The sequence below is a fragment of the Struthio camelus genome, chromosome 22 (genome assembly GCF_040807025.1).
Source record: "Struthio camelus isolate bStrCam1 chromosome 22, bStrCam1.hap1, whole genome shotgun sequence".
Taxonomy (NCBI): Eukaryota; Metazoa; Chordata; class Aves; order Struthioniformes; family Struthionidae; genus Struthio; species Struthio camelus.
Window position 1 is genome coordinate 8,743,948 of NC_090963.1, and position 17,177 is coordinate 8,761,124.

General features: G+C 63.2%; 2 protein-coding genes across 2 annotated transcripts; one reads left to right on the top strand and one right to left on the bottom strand.

The window, feature by feature from the left end:
- Positions 1-351: 351 nt before the first annotated feature.
- Positions 352-6,303, bottom strand: SIAE (sialic acid acetylesterase). The gene is made up of 11 exons (XM_068916895.1): positions 6,278-6,303; positions 5,712-5,800; positions 4,538-4,699; positions 3,180-3,343; positions 2,942-3,080; positions 2,656-2,839; positions 2,119-2,228; positions 1,899-2,032; positions 1,551-1,705; positions 1,268-1,463; positions 352-1,102 (listed from the first exon to the last, which is right to left on the bottom strand). Exons 2-11 carry the CDS (start codon positions 5,755-5,757, stop codon positions 878-880), a joined length of 1,515 nt encoding a protein of 504 aa, XP_068772996.1. The 5' UTR covers positions 5,758-5,800; positions 6,278-6,303; the 3' UTR covers positions 352-877.
- Positions 6,304-6,502: 199 nt separating this feature from the next.
- LOC138061878 (uncharacterized) lies at positions 6,503-17,177 on the top strand. Its single transcript, XM_068916452.1, has 8 exons — positions 6,503-6,668; positions 7,018-7,088; positions 7,194-7,356; positions 9,743-10,260; positions 11,996-12,142; positions 12,400-12,570; positions 14,680-14,895; positions 16,904-17,177. The coding sequence occupies exons 1-7, from the start codon at positions 6,515-6,517 to the stop codon at positions 14,884-14,886; spliced, it is 1,431 nt and encodes a 476-aa protein (XP_068772553.1). The 5' UTR covers positions 6,503-6,514; the 3' UTR covers positions 14,887-14,895; positions 16,904-17,177.

Below are 17,177 nucleotides of genomic sequence, written 5' to 3' on the forward strand. Positions count from 1 at the left end.
CGGTGTGCTAGCGTCTGTAACATGGGGCTCTGGTGTCAGCGACCAGCCCGAGCTCCCTGTACTAGGGCAGCTGCTGGGTCTTTGAGGTCTTTCTCCTCTTGGGGTTCCCTTTCTTTATATATAGCATTAAGGGTGTGGGGGTTCAAGCCCCTCATCTTCAGCAAAAAAGGGTAAAACAAACAAACAAAGCCTTTTCGTGCAGAAACTATCTTATCTCAGACGTCTTATTCTGAGCGTTGGGTGCCACGTAGCACCTGATTTCACAAAATCTTCCCTGCTGTTACAGGAGGAATGGGGATGGAGGGGAGGTGTGGGAGTAGCCCAGCCCTGGAGGAAAAAAGACCTAAGAATTAAATGAGCTGCTTAATTCCTTTATTAACCAGCTTTCCTATGTATGTGCTACTTGCTACTATAAGGAAGAGACTTGCCCTGTGCAAATCAGCATCCCAGCCGCAGTGTGGTCCATATCTGACTTTTTTTTTTTTTTTGGGGGGGGGGGGGGCTCTCATCTCCCCATTTCTGTCTAATATATCAAAGCAGATCTTTGACTTCAGGGCCAAGGGGGGGGTGTCTGGGAATTGTTTAATTAGCAGGACAGGGAGCAAACGAGCCCCCTCCCCAATTTGGAAAGCCACGGCTGTTAAGGGCTCTGCTGTTGTACAGCCCTGTGTTGCTTGTGTGTAGGCGAGGCAAAGCTGGAGCTACAGCCATCCAGCAGGCAGAAGCTGGACGAGGTGGGGTGCAGGAGGGCTGTGTTCCCTCCCCCCTGCCTCATCCAAATTCCCTTGGGAAAGCTGCTGCCAGGTGCGGGGAAGCAGTAAGGGCTCCCTTCTCTCCATTAGCACGGCCTGGAAGCTGCCTGGAAGAGGACATCCCCTCACAGCCGAGCGTTCAGCAGGAAGGGTGGCGCGGGCAGGCCCTGGCCGTTGTACAGGGTGCACGCCTCATACTCGCACGGCCACTCGGCCCAGGCGTAGCGCAAGCCCAGTGCCAGGGCCCCGCACCCAGTGGGTGCCAGAGTCACCATGTGGGACTCCACGGCCACCACGGGCGCTGGCACCCACTTGCACGGGGACAGCGGAGGCTGGCTGGAGCAGCAGACCTGGGAGGGAGAAGCCTCTGTCACCACGAGCTTCCCTTCCCCCACCCCGGCCTCCTCCTCCTTCCAGCTGCTTCGTACCCACCCTGGAATTTTTCTAGGGCTCATGATGAGATTTTGGGTTCAAACAGCAGCAAAAGAAGCTGTTGCGGTGTTCCCACTCCTCACCTCAAACGCACGCTCGCCCCTCTGGCGCCACAGGAGCTCCTGGTTGTAGGTGACGTTGATCAGGCCCCTAGCTACATCCACAGTGGCCCGCGTGGGGTAAGGCCCCTGGAAAACCAGGCCTTTCTCCCCATACGCCACGGCCCTGGCCCCCAGGTGCAGCCGGTGGGCCACATTCCGCTTGTCCCGGGGGTGGATGCTGCCGAGGAAGAGGAAGAGGGGTTGGCCTGGTCTCTACCCACACCCTGCACCCCAGCGAGGGGGCACCCCCTTGGCCAGGGCTCACCTGCCGTAAGGAGAGTGCTCGTCGCCCAGGTCCATCGCCACGGCCATGAAGGTGCCGGGCATCCTGGGGTTGGGCGCGAAGCCGAAGTCGGCCGTCTGGTGCCACCGGAGGCGGGCAAAGCTGTCGTCGGGGCTTTGCCGACGGTACGTGGCCAACTGCAAGGCAGGGAGAGCAGGGTAAGCGCCAGGGCCTCAGGCTCAGCCGCCCCTGGGCCCCTTCCCAAACTCGGTGGCTGCAGTGTGGCCTTGCCCTGCACAGCAGGCACTTCTGCTCCATCACTGCTAGGGGCCGTCAAGGGGAGAGCCCACGGGCGCTGCAAACGGGGGTCAAACCCCACCGTCACCTCACCTGCACGAATCCAAAAGGCAGCAGTGGCCCCGTCTGCCCCGCGGAGCCAGCATGGAAAGCCTGGCGCCAGTCGGCGATGAGCGCGGGGAAGGTGCAGTTGTACAGGTCGGTGTGCAGGAAGGCATTCGTCTCGCCTGCAACGAGAGCAGAGGGGCCGGTGAGAGCCGAGCTGGCTAGCGGGGGCCACTCTGTGCTAAGCGGGGAAGGGGGGAAAGTTTACCCTGGTACCAGATGATCCCTCGCAGTGTCATGTTGAGCAGGGGGTGGATCATGGCGTTCCAGAGCACGGAAGACACCTGCGGCTCGGAGAGATGCTCACGAGGGGAGAGCCTATAAAATAAGACAGAGCTGGAAGGTGGCAGATCCTGCACAAAACACCTGACTGGCTCCGGCACTTAGTGCTTCGAGGGCCTCAAGGACCAACATGCTTGCGTTGTTAAAACGAGCAAGACGCAAGGCAGGAGCCTTCAGCTTCATCTCTCCCACCTCCTCGCCCTTTACCTGCCAAGATGTGCCCTGTGCTCTCAGCCTGGGAGGGAATTTTTTCCCAGAGTGGGCAAAATCTGTGCTCGAGTGACTCACTGAGGGTGGAGGGGGGGCTCAAGGGACACCCAGGGCTGCTGCAGCAGAGCAAGGGAGAGGCGGTGGGATGGGGAAGGGAAGGAGGAGCCGAGAGCTCCGGGCACACGGGGGCGAGGATGCTCCTGAGAGCAGCGCAGTGCGGAGCAGAAGGCGTTTCTGCAGGATCTGCTCTCACCTCCCCGTGTCCTCCTGGAGGCCACACGCCTGCAGAGCCCTTGGCGAGGACCAGGCCTCGATGGGGGTGCCGCTCCAGGCGGACTCCACCAGCCCCACGGGGTACCGCAGCGCCTCGTAGAGGTAGCGCCCAAAGAGCCAGCACAGGGCCGAGAAATAAGTGAAGTTGCCGTGGCCCAGGATTCCTGTTCAAGGAGCAGCATGCTGCAGGTCTCCAAAAACAAGGGGGGAAAAAAAAAAGGGAGGGGAGCCATTTCCAGGCCTTTCTGGAGGCAGGCAGCACGCACCAGCTGTTGGGACAGACCACGGCAGGTCGATCCATGCAAGGTCCTCCAGCTCCACATCAGAGCGCACGGGAGCTGCGGCAAATACGCGGACATAGGGGTAGCGAGAGGCGGCTGCGAGCTCCTGGCTGGCATTGGCGATCTAGGAAACGGGCAGGGCCACAATTTGGCGAGGCCTCTCCCCAACAGGGCTCGTGTGAGCTGGCTGGACGTCGCCTTGACTCTGCGACATGGGGCTTACCTGCAGAACGGTCATCACCATGTTACTCTGCCCGCTGCAGAGCCAGACATCCCCGAAGTAGATGTCCTGCAGCGTCAGGTTCTCCGAGCGCTGCTCTGCCGTCAGAGCGTAAGGGCCGCCATGAGCCATAGGATCCAGGACGGTTTTCCATGTCCCAGAGGGCTCTGAAAGAAAAGAACGGTTGCTCTTCTTTTGGGAGTCCTACGAAGGCCTCAGGAGCCTTGCAAAGGGAATGGGTAAGTGGCTGACGATCACCATAGCTAAACATTTAACGAAGGAAAACTTCCCCATACAGAGCCAGCCTGGGGAAATGGGCAAGTGCATTTGGATAAAGAACCTCTCTGTATTTAGCGGGTCTCTCCTCTTGCAGGAAGGCAGGGGTTAAAAAAAAAAAATCTCCAAGACTAATGTGTCAGAGCAGAAGCTGCTGGGAGGAATGGGATTAGAGGAGCAGCTTGGTGTGTGTGACACTGAGACGTCTCCAGCTAATTTTAGAGGTGCAGAATTGAGGCACAAAGACATTCGACTTGAGCCTAACACAGATTTTCTGGCCCAGCTGGGCCCAGATCCCACAGATTTCCCAGACCCTGGTAAAAGCAGATCACTGCTCTCTCACAAGATGCCTCTCCAGCCCTTGGAGGAACTCACTTATGAAATTTTTATCAAGAACCCTGCTCCCCCCACCCTGAGTTGGGGGGAGCAGGGAACTGCAGGGACAGAGGCAGCAGGACACCGATGCAGATCCCATGCACGTGAGATCTGAGATACCTTCGAGCCCTCCTAGCCGCTAGGAAGGTTGTGCCTGCAGAGGCAGCACCATTTAGGACTTACAGATCATCATTAGCAGTAGCATCCTCTGAGGGGGATGCATCCAAAAAGAAAAAGAAAAAAAAGCCAGGACTACTTTGGAGGTTTTCCCGGCGATCGTTTTGACAGGGAGAGAGGCTCAAACCCCGTCCTCCCCTCCACAGCCTCGAGCCTACGCTCCGCCACCCACTCCAACAGCAGCTTGGCTCTCGCACAGCACACACAGGAGTCGACTGTTTGGAAACTCAAGTGAGCAGAGGCTGGCATTGGTGGGGAGGAGGGAGGCCGAAGGCCTGCAGGTCTCCCAGGGTGTGTGTGTGTGGGGGGGAGAATCGGGAACACGCAGCCCCACCGGTGCGCGAGCTGGAGGCATCACCATGGCACTTCTGTCGGCGTTGCGCGAGCCTCCGCATAACCGTGGGGCAGCAGTTTGACTCCGACCCGCACTGGGGCCACCCTAGGGAGACGAGCTCCGAGGTGCTGGGGCTGCCTCCCATCTGTTTTTTTGTTTGTTTGTTTGTTTTGTTTAAAAGCAAGGGGCCGAGACTGACCTTTAACTTGCGCCACCTTCTTCATGACAACATCTCCGTCTCTGGCGAGAGACAGGGTCACGGCGGCCCCCGGCTCCCCGTAGCCCCACACCACGGCCCCCGCCGGCTCCTTCTGCAGCACCATGTGGTCTGTGTAATAGGAGGCGAAGCGAAACGTTGCCCCTAGGACGTAAAAAAACACCGCGACAGCCTGGTTAATGCCAAAACCCCTCAGCAGTCACCCCAGGGGCAGCAGCAGCTTTGCTAAGCATCACGAACATCATTCCGAGAGGCAAAAAGCAACGATAAAAATCACATTATGGCAGAGACGCGTGGCGTCTGACTCCTTCCTAAGCATAGGTTAGTCTATACTCTGCATTATTTTATGGTTTCCTTCAATCTTGGTCAATTCCAAGGTGGTTAAATCAAGGGTTTGTTTCCAAGGGGAAAGTACCTGCATTGAGAGAGAGGTCCAGTCTTACAAAAGTTTGTATACAGGCTTCAGTAACAATTCCACCAATAATAGTATTAGAGTCTCTCTGTCAGCCCAACCTGCCCATAAACATGCTCTACCCTTTTTTCCCCCCCTTGCAAAAAAAGAGTTCGGCTGTTGGCGTGCCAAGCGGAGAAAGCTGGGCAGAGAAAAACCCCACGCGCACCAGGCACGCGGCCTGGAAATGAAGGATCGGTTAAGAAACAAGGTCCCCAGCCTCCAGGGAGAGCCACTTCTACCCTCCCACAGGGCCGCTCTCCAGGCGACGATCAACCCCTCCTCCGGACGATCCAGGACGATGCTCCTCCTGCATCACGTCCTGGCAACCCTTTGGCTCCCTGCGCCCCCGGGGCTGCCCGCATCCCCCTCGCTCCCGGGAGACGCTCAGGGAGCGATGCAGACGCTCGGGCAACCGGCAGCACGGATCAGCCCCGTTTAATAGCGACAGCGGCCTGGCTGCTGTCTCGAGGCTGCCTCCCAGATCGAGGAGGCCTGGTTACATAAAAACGAGTCGGAGGAGAAAGCGAGGCTATAAAAAGCCGCGGGGAGCAGGGAAGGGAGAGAGCCCCCGGGACCGGGCAGGGAGCCGCGGGCGAAGTCACGCCTTATGTAAAAGGCCTCGAGGCGTCGCAGCAGCGGGCGAGAGTGGGAGGAAGCATGCGGCGGCCCCGTTACAGCTCGGCTCGGCCTCCTGCCCCTCACCTGCCACCCCGGCGAGCGCCAGCAGCCGCAGCCAGGCCGCCGCCATCTCCGCGCCGCCGAGCAGGCCGCGGGGCTCCCGCCGCGCCGCCCTGGCCAAGGGGGGGACATGAGGGCAGCGTGCTCAGAGCGCCCTCAACGCCTCCGAGTAACCCCCCCACCCCCTCCCCAGGCCCTGACCCCCAAACCCGGTGGGGGCACCCCGGGGTGCAGCGCCCTCGGGCGCCCTGGCTGTCCCCACGCGGGGGGGCGTGGCCACCGCCAAGAGGGGCGTGGCCGGGGCCTCGCGTCAGGGCAACCCGCCGTTGCTGGGGGAGGGGGGCTGGTTGCCAGGCAACAGCGCGGCCGCAGCGGTGAGCGCGGCCTGGTCGCGGCCTAGGGAAGGGAGCGGGGATTGGGGGGCCGGGGCCGGGGCCGGGGCCGGGGCCGGGGCCGGGGCCGGGGCCGGGGCCGGGGCCGGGGCCGGGGCCGGGGCCGGGGCCGGGGCCGGGGCCGGGGCCGGGGCCGGGGCCGGGGCCGGGGCCGGGGCCGGGGCCGGGGCCGGGGCGCTCCCTCCTCCCAGTGCTCACCCCCGCCCCTGACCGAGGAGCGGCCGCGCAGGCGCAGTTATAGGCGCGGCCTGCGCAGGCGCGGCGGGGCGGGGCGGCGGCGCCCCCTGGCGGCGGCGCGCGGCGCGGCCCGCTCCCCTTCCCTCCCCTCCCCTGCCCTCCCTCCCCGCTCGGGAGGTCGCGGGTTCGAGTCCCGGCGCTGGCCGCTGGCGGCGGTCGGGGTGAGACGCGGCTCTGTCGCCGCAGGTGAGGCAGGGCATGGCCATCCCCTTCTCTAACACCCACCTGCGAGTCCCCGCCGGCTTCAGGAACCTGCTGGAAGGGCTGGCGCGGGAGGTGCTGCGGACCCAGCCCCAGGATGTGGTGGCCTTCGCCGCCGAGCACTTCCAGGCGCTGCTCGAGGAGCGAGAGCGTGAGTAGCCAGGCTGCATCCCTGCTGCGCAGCACCCCCCCCCCCCCCAGCACCAGCACCGTCCTGCCCCAGGGCTGCCCCATGCCCCCATCCTGGAGCAGGTGCAGCCTGCCCCATAGTGCCCATCTCCCATGGCATCAGGCCTGCAGAGCGTGCCCATCCCAAGGGGTATCAAGCCTGCCCCACGTGCCCATCTCCCAGGGCATCGGGCCTGCCCAGCATGCCCATCCCGTGGTGGGGGGGGCAGGGAGGGAGAGGCGGGATCCAACCTTTCCCTTGCGCCCATCTCCCGTGGCGTCGGGCCGGCTTTCGGCAACCCGACGGGAGGTGACCGGTACGTTTTTTCCAGGGAGCTCGGCCGACCCGGCGGAGTGGGGCGCCCGGCTGGAGGACAGGTTTTACAACAACCCCGCTTTCCAGGTAGGCTCCCGCCCGGCCGCGGCCCGTGGGGGGACCGGAGGTTGGGGAGGGGACAGGCCGGCGGGCTCGGCGCGCAGCCCTTTCCCTCCTGCCCTCTCTCTGCAGGAGCCGGGGCCGGACGGGGCGGAGGCGTCGCTGAAGGAGCTCCCGTTCGGGGACGAAGACTGGGAGAAAAGGCAAGAAGCCGTCACCAAAATCCAGGCCGCCTTTAGGGGCTTCAGGGCCCGCCGGGAGCTGAAGCAGCTGAGAGAAGCCGCCTCGCGGGAAAGCTGGGCTTGACCACGAGCGAATCGCCGCCCTTCTGCTTATTAAAGGGTATTTATTTTTGCCAAGCGTACCCCAAAACCGGGCGGTTTTGAGTCCGTTCGCAGAGGCGGCCGGGGCAGCGCCGGGAAAGCGCGGCGCCGGGTTCCCGCGGTGCCGCTTCCCCAAACCGCCTTCATTCCCGCCCGGCGCCGAAAAGCAGGCCGGGAAAAACCGTAACCGGGTTAACGACGGTCCCCGGGGCTCCTGGCGCGGGCCGTAACGCCCCGTAAGGGGGACGCGTCCCGCGGGACGCGACCCGCCGCCGCTTTGGACGGGCGGCTGGGAAACAGGAGCTAAAATGAGGGGCGGTGATTGAAGGGCCGGATCCTGCCCTCCTGGGGCCTTCGGCTGCGCGCGGGAGGCTTTGTAACGAGGACTTAATAACGGCGGCGCCGATAATTGGGGTGCTGTTTCCCGAGGTCCCCGCGGCGCTCAGCTGCTCTCGGCCCAGGTCTCGCCCGGCCCTGCAGCCCCGGCGTTCGGGGGCCGCTGCTAAACCCCCTTCCCGGGGAAAGCGTTGCGACGGGACCGGGTCAAACGGAGGAGGGGGCTCCGAACCTCCCACCTGGGCATCTTCGCTGCCTCCCTTTTCATTCATTTATTTATTTATTTATTCCCCCCCACCACCCCCCCCGCCACTTTCCTTGCCGTTCGGCGCTGCCATATGCGGCGCGCCGCGCTCGCCCACGCCGGGGGTCGGCGGGGCGCCTTGGCCCCCGGCGCTCGTCGCGGAAAACAGGAAGGAGGCACGGAAAAAGCTGGCAGCGGCCCCGGCTCGCCTCCCCCCCTCCGCTTCCCCGCGCCGCCTGCCCCTTCCTCGGCAGCAGGAAAAGCTGCTTTTCCCGCACCGCACGCCGGGTTATTTTTCCTCCCCTTTTTCTCCCCCCCTTTTTTTTTTTATCCAGGGGAAAAGGGCGGTTTAGCGTCCCCGGGGTGAGCAGCCCCCGGAAAACGCCATCCAGATATCCATCGTTCAGGATCGCCCCCGGGGCGGGCGGCTTTGACCCCCCCCAAGCAAGCGCTGGCAGACTCGCCGCGGGCGACAGCCTGGGAGGAAAAAAAAAAAAAGCCTCAAAAACCAAAACCACCCCCCCCCCCAAAAAAACCCGCCCGGCCTGGAAGCGGCTCAAGACGACATTAACGATCAGAAATGTTCTGGCATTTGGCGCGTCTCCTCCGCAGCGTTGGGCTTCGCCCCGCGCGGTGCCAGCTCGCCGGCCGGGAGATCGCCCGAAAAACCCGCCCGCCCGTCCGCCCACCCCCCCGGCGCGGGGACGGCCGACGCGTCTGCCATGGTCCCGTGGTCCCGCTCTCGGGCGCTCCCCGTTCGGCCTCCGGTTTAGAGGCCCGGCTGGCGTTCCCGGCGTTTCCCGCGCTGCTCTTGGGGTTTTTTTTTTTCCCGGGAATAAAACCGGAACCGGGCGACGGGAGGGCGAGAGGCACCCCGAAGCTGTAAAACGGGGAGGGGGGGATCGGTTCGCGGGCTCAACACAAGGCTGAGCCGCGCGGCCTTTGCTTCAAAGCTGGAAGGAGGATTTTTTTTTTTTTAGAGCAGAGCGGCGCTGCGCGAGGAGCTATTTTTTCCCCGGCGCTGGTGGGAAGAGGTGGCATTTGTGGTACTTAGAAACCGGCTCTGCCGGCGCCAGCGGGCGCGAACGGCGCCGCCGAGATTCGAGGGATGCTTGAAAAAGCAGCCTGTTCCCGCGAGCGGAGCCCGCCGGCCGCCGGGGAGGAGGGAAAAAGCCGTCTCCGGGCAGAAAAAGCTCACGCCGCCTCCACACTGCTCCGGAGGTGGCCCGGGGCCGGGATCGGGGTCCCTCACCCACCTTCGGGGCTGGTTTTGGTGCTCGGCAGCTCGGTCGGAGGGTATTTGTTGGCGTCCCTGCCCGCTTCGCCCGGGACCGTGCGGCCGAGGCGGGTGGCTGGGGCCTGCCCACGCTCCTGGTGCGCCGGGACCTGTTGATGGGAGCGTTGAGATGGGGATGGACGGGGCGGGAATGGGAACGGCGGGTTTGGATGCCCCATGGGATGCTGAAGGGGCATAGCGGAGCAGCAGGGGCTGGCAGCGTGGCCTGAACCTGGGCTATGAGGGGCTCGGGGCAGTAAGGGGATGGGGATGGGGATGGTGACTGATGGGGATGGGGATGGTGACAGTGATGGTGACAGTGATGGGGATGGGGATGGTGACAGTGATGGGGATGGGGATGGTGACTGATGGGGATGGGGATGGGGATGGTGACGGTGATGGTGATGGTGACGGGGATGGGGATGGGGATGGTGTTGGGGATGGGGATGGTGGCAATAATGCAGATGGTGATGGTGACTGATGGGGATGGTGATGGTGACAGTGATGGGGATGGTGACGGTGATGGTGATAGTGATGGGGATGGTGATGGTAATGGGGATGGGGATGGGGATGGTGTTGGGGATGGTGCTGGGGATGGCGACAATGATGGGGATGGTGATGGTGACGGTGATGGGGATGGGGATGGGGATGGTGTTGGGGATGGTGCTGGGGATGGCGACAGTGATGGGGATGGTGATGGTGACTGATGGGGATGGGGATGGTGACGGTGATGGGGATGGTGATGGTGACAGCGATGGGGGTGGGGATGGTAATGGGCATGGGGATGGAGAAGATGATGGGCAGGAGGATGGGGATCACGATGGGATTGGTGACAGCGGTGGGGAGGCAGTGGGCGTGGGGATAGTGATGGTGACAGCAGTGGGGATGGGGACCATGATGGGATGGGATGATAACAGTTGTGGGAAGGTGATGGTGATGGGCATGGGGATGGTGATGATGACAGGAATGGGGGATGGCGATGAGCATGGGGATCGTGATGGGAATGGGGTGGTGACAATGGTGAGGAGGTGATGGTGATGGGCTTGGGGATGGTGACGATGACAGGATGGGGATGGCGATGAAGATGGGGATCATGATGGGAGGGGTGACAGTGTTGAGGAAGTGATGGGCACAGGGATGGTGATGGGGATAGCGATGACGGGGATGGTGACAGGAATGGTGGTGGTGGTAGAGATAGGATGGGCCTGGCAAAGGGGCAGGCTGAAGCCATCAGACTCCCTGAGAAGGAGACGATGGGCAAGGACCATGGCCAAAGCCCAGCTGAGGCTCAGATCTGCTTCATCCCCTCTGGGACGGCGCTATAAGGGGATGCGAGGCACAGCCCTTGGGACCCAAAACTGGGGTGAGGGGAGACGGGACGACTGCTGTCCGGGGGGTGGGAGCGTGATGCCCGCGTCCCCGGGGAGCGTTTCGGAGCAGGACGGAGCCAGCATCGGCACGCCGAGCCGGCGAGTTGTGCAGTTGCTTAGCAACACCCAAGCCTGGTATTAGAGGCGAGCGAGGGAAGACGGCGGTGGGGGGCTCTGGAGTGGAAATGGGGATCGTGGCCCTTGTGCTGGGGCCGGGCATCTTGCCCCAGGGCCCTGCATCTCACCACGGAGATATGCATCTCACCCCGGGACTGTGCATCTCGCCCCAGGGCTGTGCATCTCACCCCAAATACGTGCATCTCACCCCAAGTCCATGCATCTCACCCCAGGTCCATGCATCTTGCCCTGGCGCTGCGCACCTCATCCCAAGTTCATGCATCTCGCCCTGAGGCCATGCATCTCACCCCAGGGCTGCGCATCTCATCCCACGTTCATGCATCTCGCCTTGGGACCATGCATCTCACCCCGGGGCTGTGCATCTCATCCCAAGTTCATGCATCTCGCCCCAAAGTCCATGCATCTCGCCCTGGGACCATGCATCTCACCCCAAGTCCATGCATCTCACCCCAGGCCCATGCCTCTTGCCCCAAGACCATGCATCTCGCCCTGGGACCATGCATCTCACCCTAAGTGCATGCATCTTGCCCCAGGGTTGTGCATCTCATCCCAGCAGCCCTAAGGGGCTCCCAGGCTTTGCTGTGGCCACAATGGCCCGAGGACGAAAGCTGGGTTTGGGGGTAGCCCGTGTGCAGCTAGAGTGACACAGAGGGCTGGCAAAACATATGGGGCTGTTTTTGCACATCTCCTTTTACCAGAAAACCCCTGAAGTTTTGGGGTTCAAATGCTCCTAGCGAGCAGGGAAAGGCTGGATGGATTTAGGCAAAAAAAAAAAAAAACAAAAAAAACCCCAAACCAGCCGGGTGAGCTCATCCAGAGCATCTCTCCGAAGGGCCCCCACGGGCCAGACCCACATTTTGGCGCATCCCGGGTGGCCGGTCCAAGCCCTTTCCCCATCCCTTTTCCCAGAGCACTGTGCTGTGCCGGGGGAGGCAGCTCCGAAAACTAGGTCAGAGCGGGCTGCGCAGGCAAGGCTGAGCTCACGGCGCGGGGAGGGGGCGTTCAACCCCGCTCGGGGGCTCCTGGCCTCGCCGGGAAGTTTTCCCCCTCATTTTGGTGGAAACCCCCCCCCCCTCCAGACGGTGCCGGAGCGAAGCGGCAGCCAGGGTGCCCGGGCAAAGCCCTGAGCATCCCTCGCGGGAAAGTTTTCTCACTGCTGCATCCAGCCCCCAGCAGCCCCTCGGGCTTGCGCTCCCTGGGCATGGGGCACCCAAAAATTCACGTTACCCCTCCGTTAACCCTTCCAGGCTCAGCCCGTTATCAAATACAGTATGGCAAACCAGTGCAAATGGGGAAAAGCCCATCAGCATCCCTGCAAGCATCCCTCCCTGCCTCTTTCGGCACTGTACGGGACCCCGGCCCGCGGCAGCGGCCAGCGCCTTGCGACCCAGCCGGTATCCGATAGTGTCTTTATACCGCACGCCGCCTCGGCGTGGGCTGCCTGTGCCTTTAAGCGTTACGAGGGAGTTGGGAGCGAGGGGAGTCGCTGCGAAATAAAAAAATCGGGCGAGGAGGAGAGGGAATTAAAAAAAAAAAAAAAGAGGAGGGGGAAAAAAGGAGAAAAAAAAAAAGGAGAAAAAAAAAAAGGAGGAAAAAAAAAAAAACCCGAAAAGCCTGGCGAGAAGTGGTGCTGGCGGCGCGGGTCTGATAGGCTCGCCGGGAGCAACCGCATTACGTAGGCAAGCGGCTCCGCTCAACTTGCCACCTGCGAGCGGAGCGGCTCCCGAGAGCGCCGGGCGAGCGGAGCGCCTGGGAGAGCAGCGCGGCACCTCTCGCCCTCCGGCCGCCCGCCAGCGTCACCTCCACCATGGACTGCTGCAACGTACGTAGCCGTGCTGGCAGCGGGGATTTGGGGCTTTTTAGGGTTTTTTTTTTTTTTTTGGGGGGTTGTGTGGGTTTTTTCCCACGTCCCCCCCCCCACCCTCGCACCACCACCTCCAGCCCAAGGTTTGCAGCCTCGCTGCCCTTGGCAGGCCCTGCTCCGGCTGCATTTCGGCAAGGATTTGGGGCCAGAAGCGGGGTGACGGCGGCTGGCAAGGGGGGGGGTTCCCAGGGTGGTGGCGGTGGGGAGCTCGGCTGCCGAGGCGCCAGCGCGTGTGGGTGTCCGGGTGCTTCTCGCCGCGCCGAGCGAAGGCGGCAGCCGGCCGGCCGCCGATGCCGCCCGCAATCACTGCGCCTTACTGCCGAAACCCCGCAGGCCCCCGACTCGGGGCAGCCCCCAGGGGCCGCCGGCACCCACCCCACCGCCGATGGCCGCCCGAGCCCCGGCCGATCCTGTGGGCGCTGCCGATTTGTCGGCTCCACGGTGCCAACATCGCCGCTTGACCTCTTTCCCATGCTGTGGTTTGGTTTTTCCCCCAGCTCCGGTGACGGGGGGGCCAAGCCCGGGGTGCCGGCAGCCCGAGGATGGGGATGTCCCCCCACTCCCAGCACCGAGGAATTTCCCGGCGTACGTTTCCCTGGCTTTTCCGATGAGGAAAATCCGGCCAGGGGGGGTCCCTTTTGGGGCGGCCACCTCTCCCCGACGGCGTCGCCTCCTATGACTTGGGCTCGGAAAAGGCTCTGTGGGTGATTTTGGGGCTTCTCGGCCACCTCCCCTGCTTGCTGCCTGGCCCCCGAGCCAGCTCAGGCAGCCGATCCGGCAGAAAGTGCCCTTTTTTTTTTCCCTTCCCCACCTTCGGCTGCTTTTCCCTCCTCGTGCACAGCTGGAGAGACGGGTCCCTCTCTCCCCTTCTCTCCCCGCCGGAGCCACCATCGCTTTTACCCCCCTTCCCTCTCCCCACCACCGATTTTATTTTCTCGCAGCTTGCCAACAAGCCAAAAAGCTCTGCAAAGTCCTTGAAGCCACCCAAGAACATCCCCGCACGGCCAGGAAGGTGCAGGGGACGGAGCCAGGCCGGCTCCTGTGGCTTTTTGGGGTGCTGGGGGTGCCCAACGCCACCTTGCACCCTTCCTCCTTCCCTCCGCGACGAGGGAGAGGAGCAGCCCAGAAAAACCATCTTTGCCTTCAACCAGCCCCTCTTCTTCCTCCCCCCACCCTAGGGTGACCGCATACCTCCACTGGGTCCCTTGTGGGTTTTTTTTTTTTTTCCCCTCTGCATTTGTTTCCGCTCATTTCGGGGGATCCTGTTTCGCTGCTCTCTCAATTATTGATAGCGGGGGCCGGAGCGCAGAGCCCGGCGGATTTCATTACATGCCACAGCGGGACATGGCAGCGGAGGGGTGTGGGGGGGGGAGGAAGCTCACTGCCACGGCGGGCATCCTAAAAAAAAAGAAAACCCCATACCAGCTGTGACCTCATGGGTCCGGCCTGATTTCCCCCCCCCCACCTTGGCCCGGCCCGGCCGGAGGGGGAGTGAGGTGCAGTGATTTAGCGGGAGTGAGGTGCAGTGATTCACTCCAGCGCTGCTCCAGGTGGGATTTATCCATCTGCACGGACACGGGGCTGCATGGGAGGTGCCACGGGGGTGGCCCCGGCCGATCTCCCCCCCCGTCTAGACTCGTGGGGAGCCGACGGCGCGTGATTCATCGCCGTCGGTTCCCGCCGCCTCGCTCCGGTGGAGAGCAATCGTGCCGGCGAGCAGCGCCGTTCCCACCGCCCCCCCCCCCCCCCAATCCCTCTTCCTGGGCTATAAAAATGCTGAAGAGTTTGCAGTCTCCGGCGCTAAATTTGGATGGGGGACACCTTGCCCCCAAGGGCACGTGCAGCGCCGCCGGATTAAAGCATGAGGGGCTGCGTTTCGGGGCTGGGACAAGGTGGCGTGGCAGAAATGCAGCTGTTTTTCCCGCCGAGAGGTGCGGGGCGCCAATGAAAAGCTGAGATTTGTTGCACAAGAGGCCAATTTCGGCGCTCAGGTGCTGTTTCCCGTGGCCGCCGTGCGTGTCGTGCCCCCATCACCCCAAAAAACCCCCTCCCCGTGCCTGTTTGCAGGAGGGAGCGTGCACGAAGCTGGACGAGGACATCCTGGACATCCCGCTGGACGACCCCGACGCCAACGCGGCCGCTGCCAAGATCCAGGCCAGCTTCCGCGGCCACATGACTCGGAAGAAGATAAAAGGCGGCGAGATCGAGCGGAAAAGCAAGGACGCCGAGTGCGCCAACAGCACCCGCGTGGGCGACCTCCGCAACGGCGACTAACCGGGCCGGGTGAGGGCACCTTAGGGCTCAAAAAAAAAAAAAAACCCAAAAAACCAAAAACCCCTTGCTTTTTTCCACCTTCCCCCATCATTTTAGCACCTCAACATCCTCCCTCCCTTTGGCTTTTTTTTTGGTGGCGCCCCCAAAATGGCAAAGAGGCACCGCACCGCGCTGCATCCCACTCGAAAACCTTTCCCAGGTGGGAAAGATTTTTTTGTTTCCCCTTTTTTTTTTCCTCTCCCTTCTTTCTCGCGCGCCTCCGCCCTGCCGTGCCCCAATTTCGCGAGCGCGCCGGCGGGAGCGAGCCTGGAGACGGCGCGCGAGGCGAAGCCCTAGATTTGGAGCCGCGGCTCTCCCTTAGCAACACCGCCCCGGCCGGCTCGCCTCGGCGCCTGCTATTTTTAAAAGCTTCTGTGTCACAGTCTCCTGGCAGGAAAAAAAAAAAAAAAAAAAAAAGAAGTAAATTTAATATCGCCCACGGCGCAGGAACGGTACCGGAGGGGGTGTCGGGACGCGAACCCGGCACCTGGAGGGCCCTCGGTGTCGCCAGGGCCAGGAGGCAGCGACGCCGGCTGGTGGAGCCGGGGTTTTTTCCTGGGATGCAGCCGGGATGGGGAGTGGGAACTGCTGGGGGCTGGATTTCCACCTCCCCCTAAATTGGGGGGGGGGGCCGGCTGGGTTGCTTTGCTGGGGGGAGGATGCAGGGCTGGGTGCAGGCAGGGGTTGGGTGCCTGAAAAACGGTGCAGGTAGCGTCTGGGTGCACGCAGCAGGGCAGACAAGGTGCAGGGTGCACAAATGGGTGCAGGCAGGGTGTGGGGGCTCACAGGGGTGTAGATAGGATGCAGGCAGGGGCAAGGTGCACCCAGGGGTGCACCCGGGGTTGTAAGCAGGGTGCAGGTCAGGTGCACACAGGCTTGAAAGAAGGGGTGCAGGCAGGAGCAGGGTGCACGCAGGGGTGCGAGCAGGGTGCAGGCAGAGGTGCGGGCAGGAGCAGGGTGCACACAGGGGTGCAGGCAGGGTGCAGGCAGGGGAAGGGTGCAGGCAGGAGTAAGGTGCGGGCAGGGTGCAGGGATGCAGGCAGGGTGCAGGCAGGGTGCAGGCAGGGTGCAGGATGCAGATAGGGATACAGGCAAGGTGCAGACAGGAGCAGGGTGCAGGCAGGAGCGGGGTACAGGGATGCATGCAGGGTGCAGGGTGCAGGCAGGAGCTGGGTGCAGGCAGGGATACAGGCAGGGTGTAGACAGGAGCAGGGTGCAGGCAGGAGAAGGGTGCAGGCAGGAGAAGGGATACAAGCAGGGTGCAGGCAGGGTGCAGGGTCCAGGTAAGGTTGAGGGTGCAGGCAGGGTGCAGGGTGCAGACAGGATGCAGAGAGGGTGCAGGGCGCAGGCAGGGATGCAGACAGGGTGCAGGGTGCAGGCAGGGTGCAGGCAGGGTGCAGGGTGCAGGGTGCAGGTAGGAGCAGGGATGCAGACGGTGCAGGGTGCAGACAGGGTGCAGGCAGGGTGCAGACAGGGGTGCAGACAGGGTGCAGGGTGCAGACAGGGTGCAGGGTGCAGGTAGGAGCAGGGATGCAGACAGGGTGCAGGGTGCAGACAGGGTGCAGGGTGCAGGCAGGGTGCAGACGGGTGCAGACAGGGTGCAGGGTGCAGACAGGGTGCAGGGTGCAGGTAGGAGCAGGGATGCAGACAGGGTGCAGGGTGCAGACAGGGTGCAGGGTGCAGGCAGGGTGCAGACAGGATGCAGGCAGGGTGCAGGGTGCAGACAGGGTGCAGGGTGCAGGCAGGGTGCAGGGTGCAGGGTGCAGACAGGGTGCAGGGTGCAGGCAGGGTGCAGACAGGATGCAGACAGGGTGCAGGGTGCAGACAGGGTGCAGGGTGCAGGCAGGGTGCAGGGTGCAGGGTGCAGACAGGGTGCAGACAGGATGCAGGCAGGGTGCAGGGTGCAGACAGGGTGCAGGGTGCAGACAGGGTGCAGGGTGCAGGCAGAGCCGCTGACCCCTCTCTCCCTTGTTTGCAGCGGCCGCGAGGCGCCGGACGGAGCCCCCCTTCGCCGCGACGCCCACCGCCAGCCGCAGCCCCGCCGCCGGACGCCCCCGCCGCCCCCGCTTCGCCCCCCCCTCCCCTCGCCGGCACCCGCGGCTTGCTCAGCCCTCTCAGCCGCCGGCAGAGCTGGCCCCCGGCGAGCCCCCCGCATGCGCCCGCCGGGCCGCCCCGCGCCGGCGCCCGCCGGGTCCCCCCCGCCGGTGTGCATGTCCCCCCCGGCCGCCTCGGGCCGCCAATAAACGTCCGTG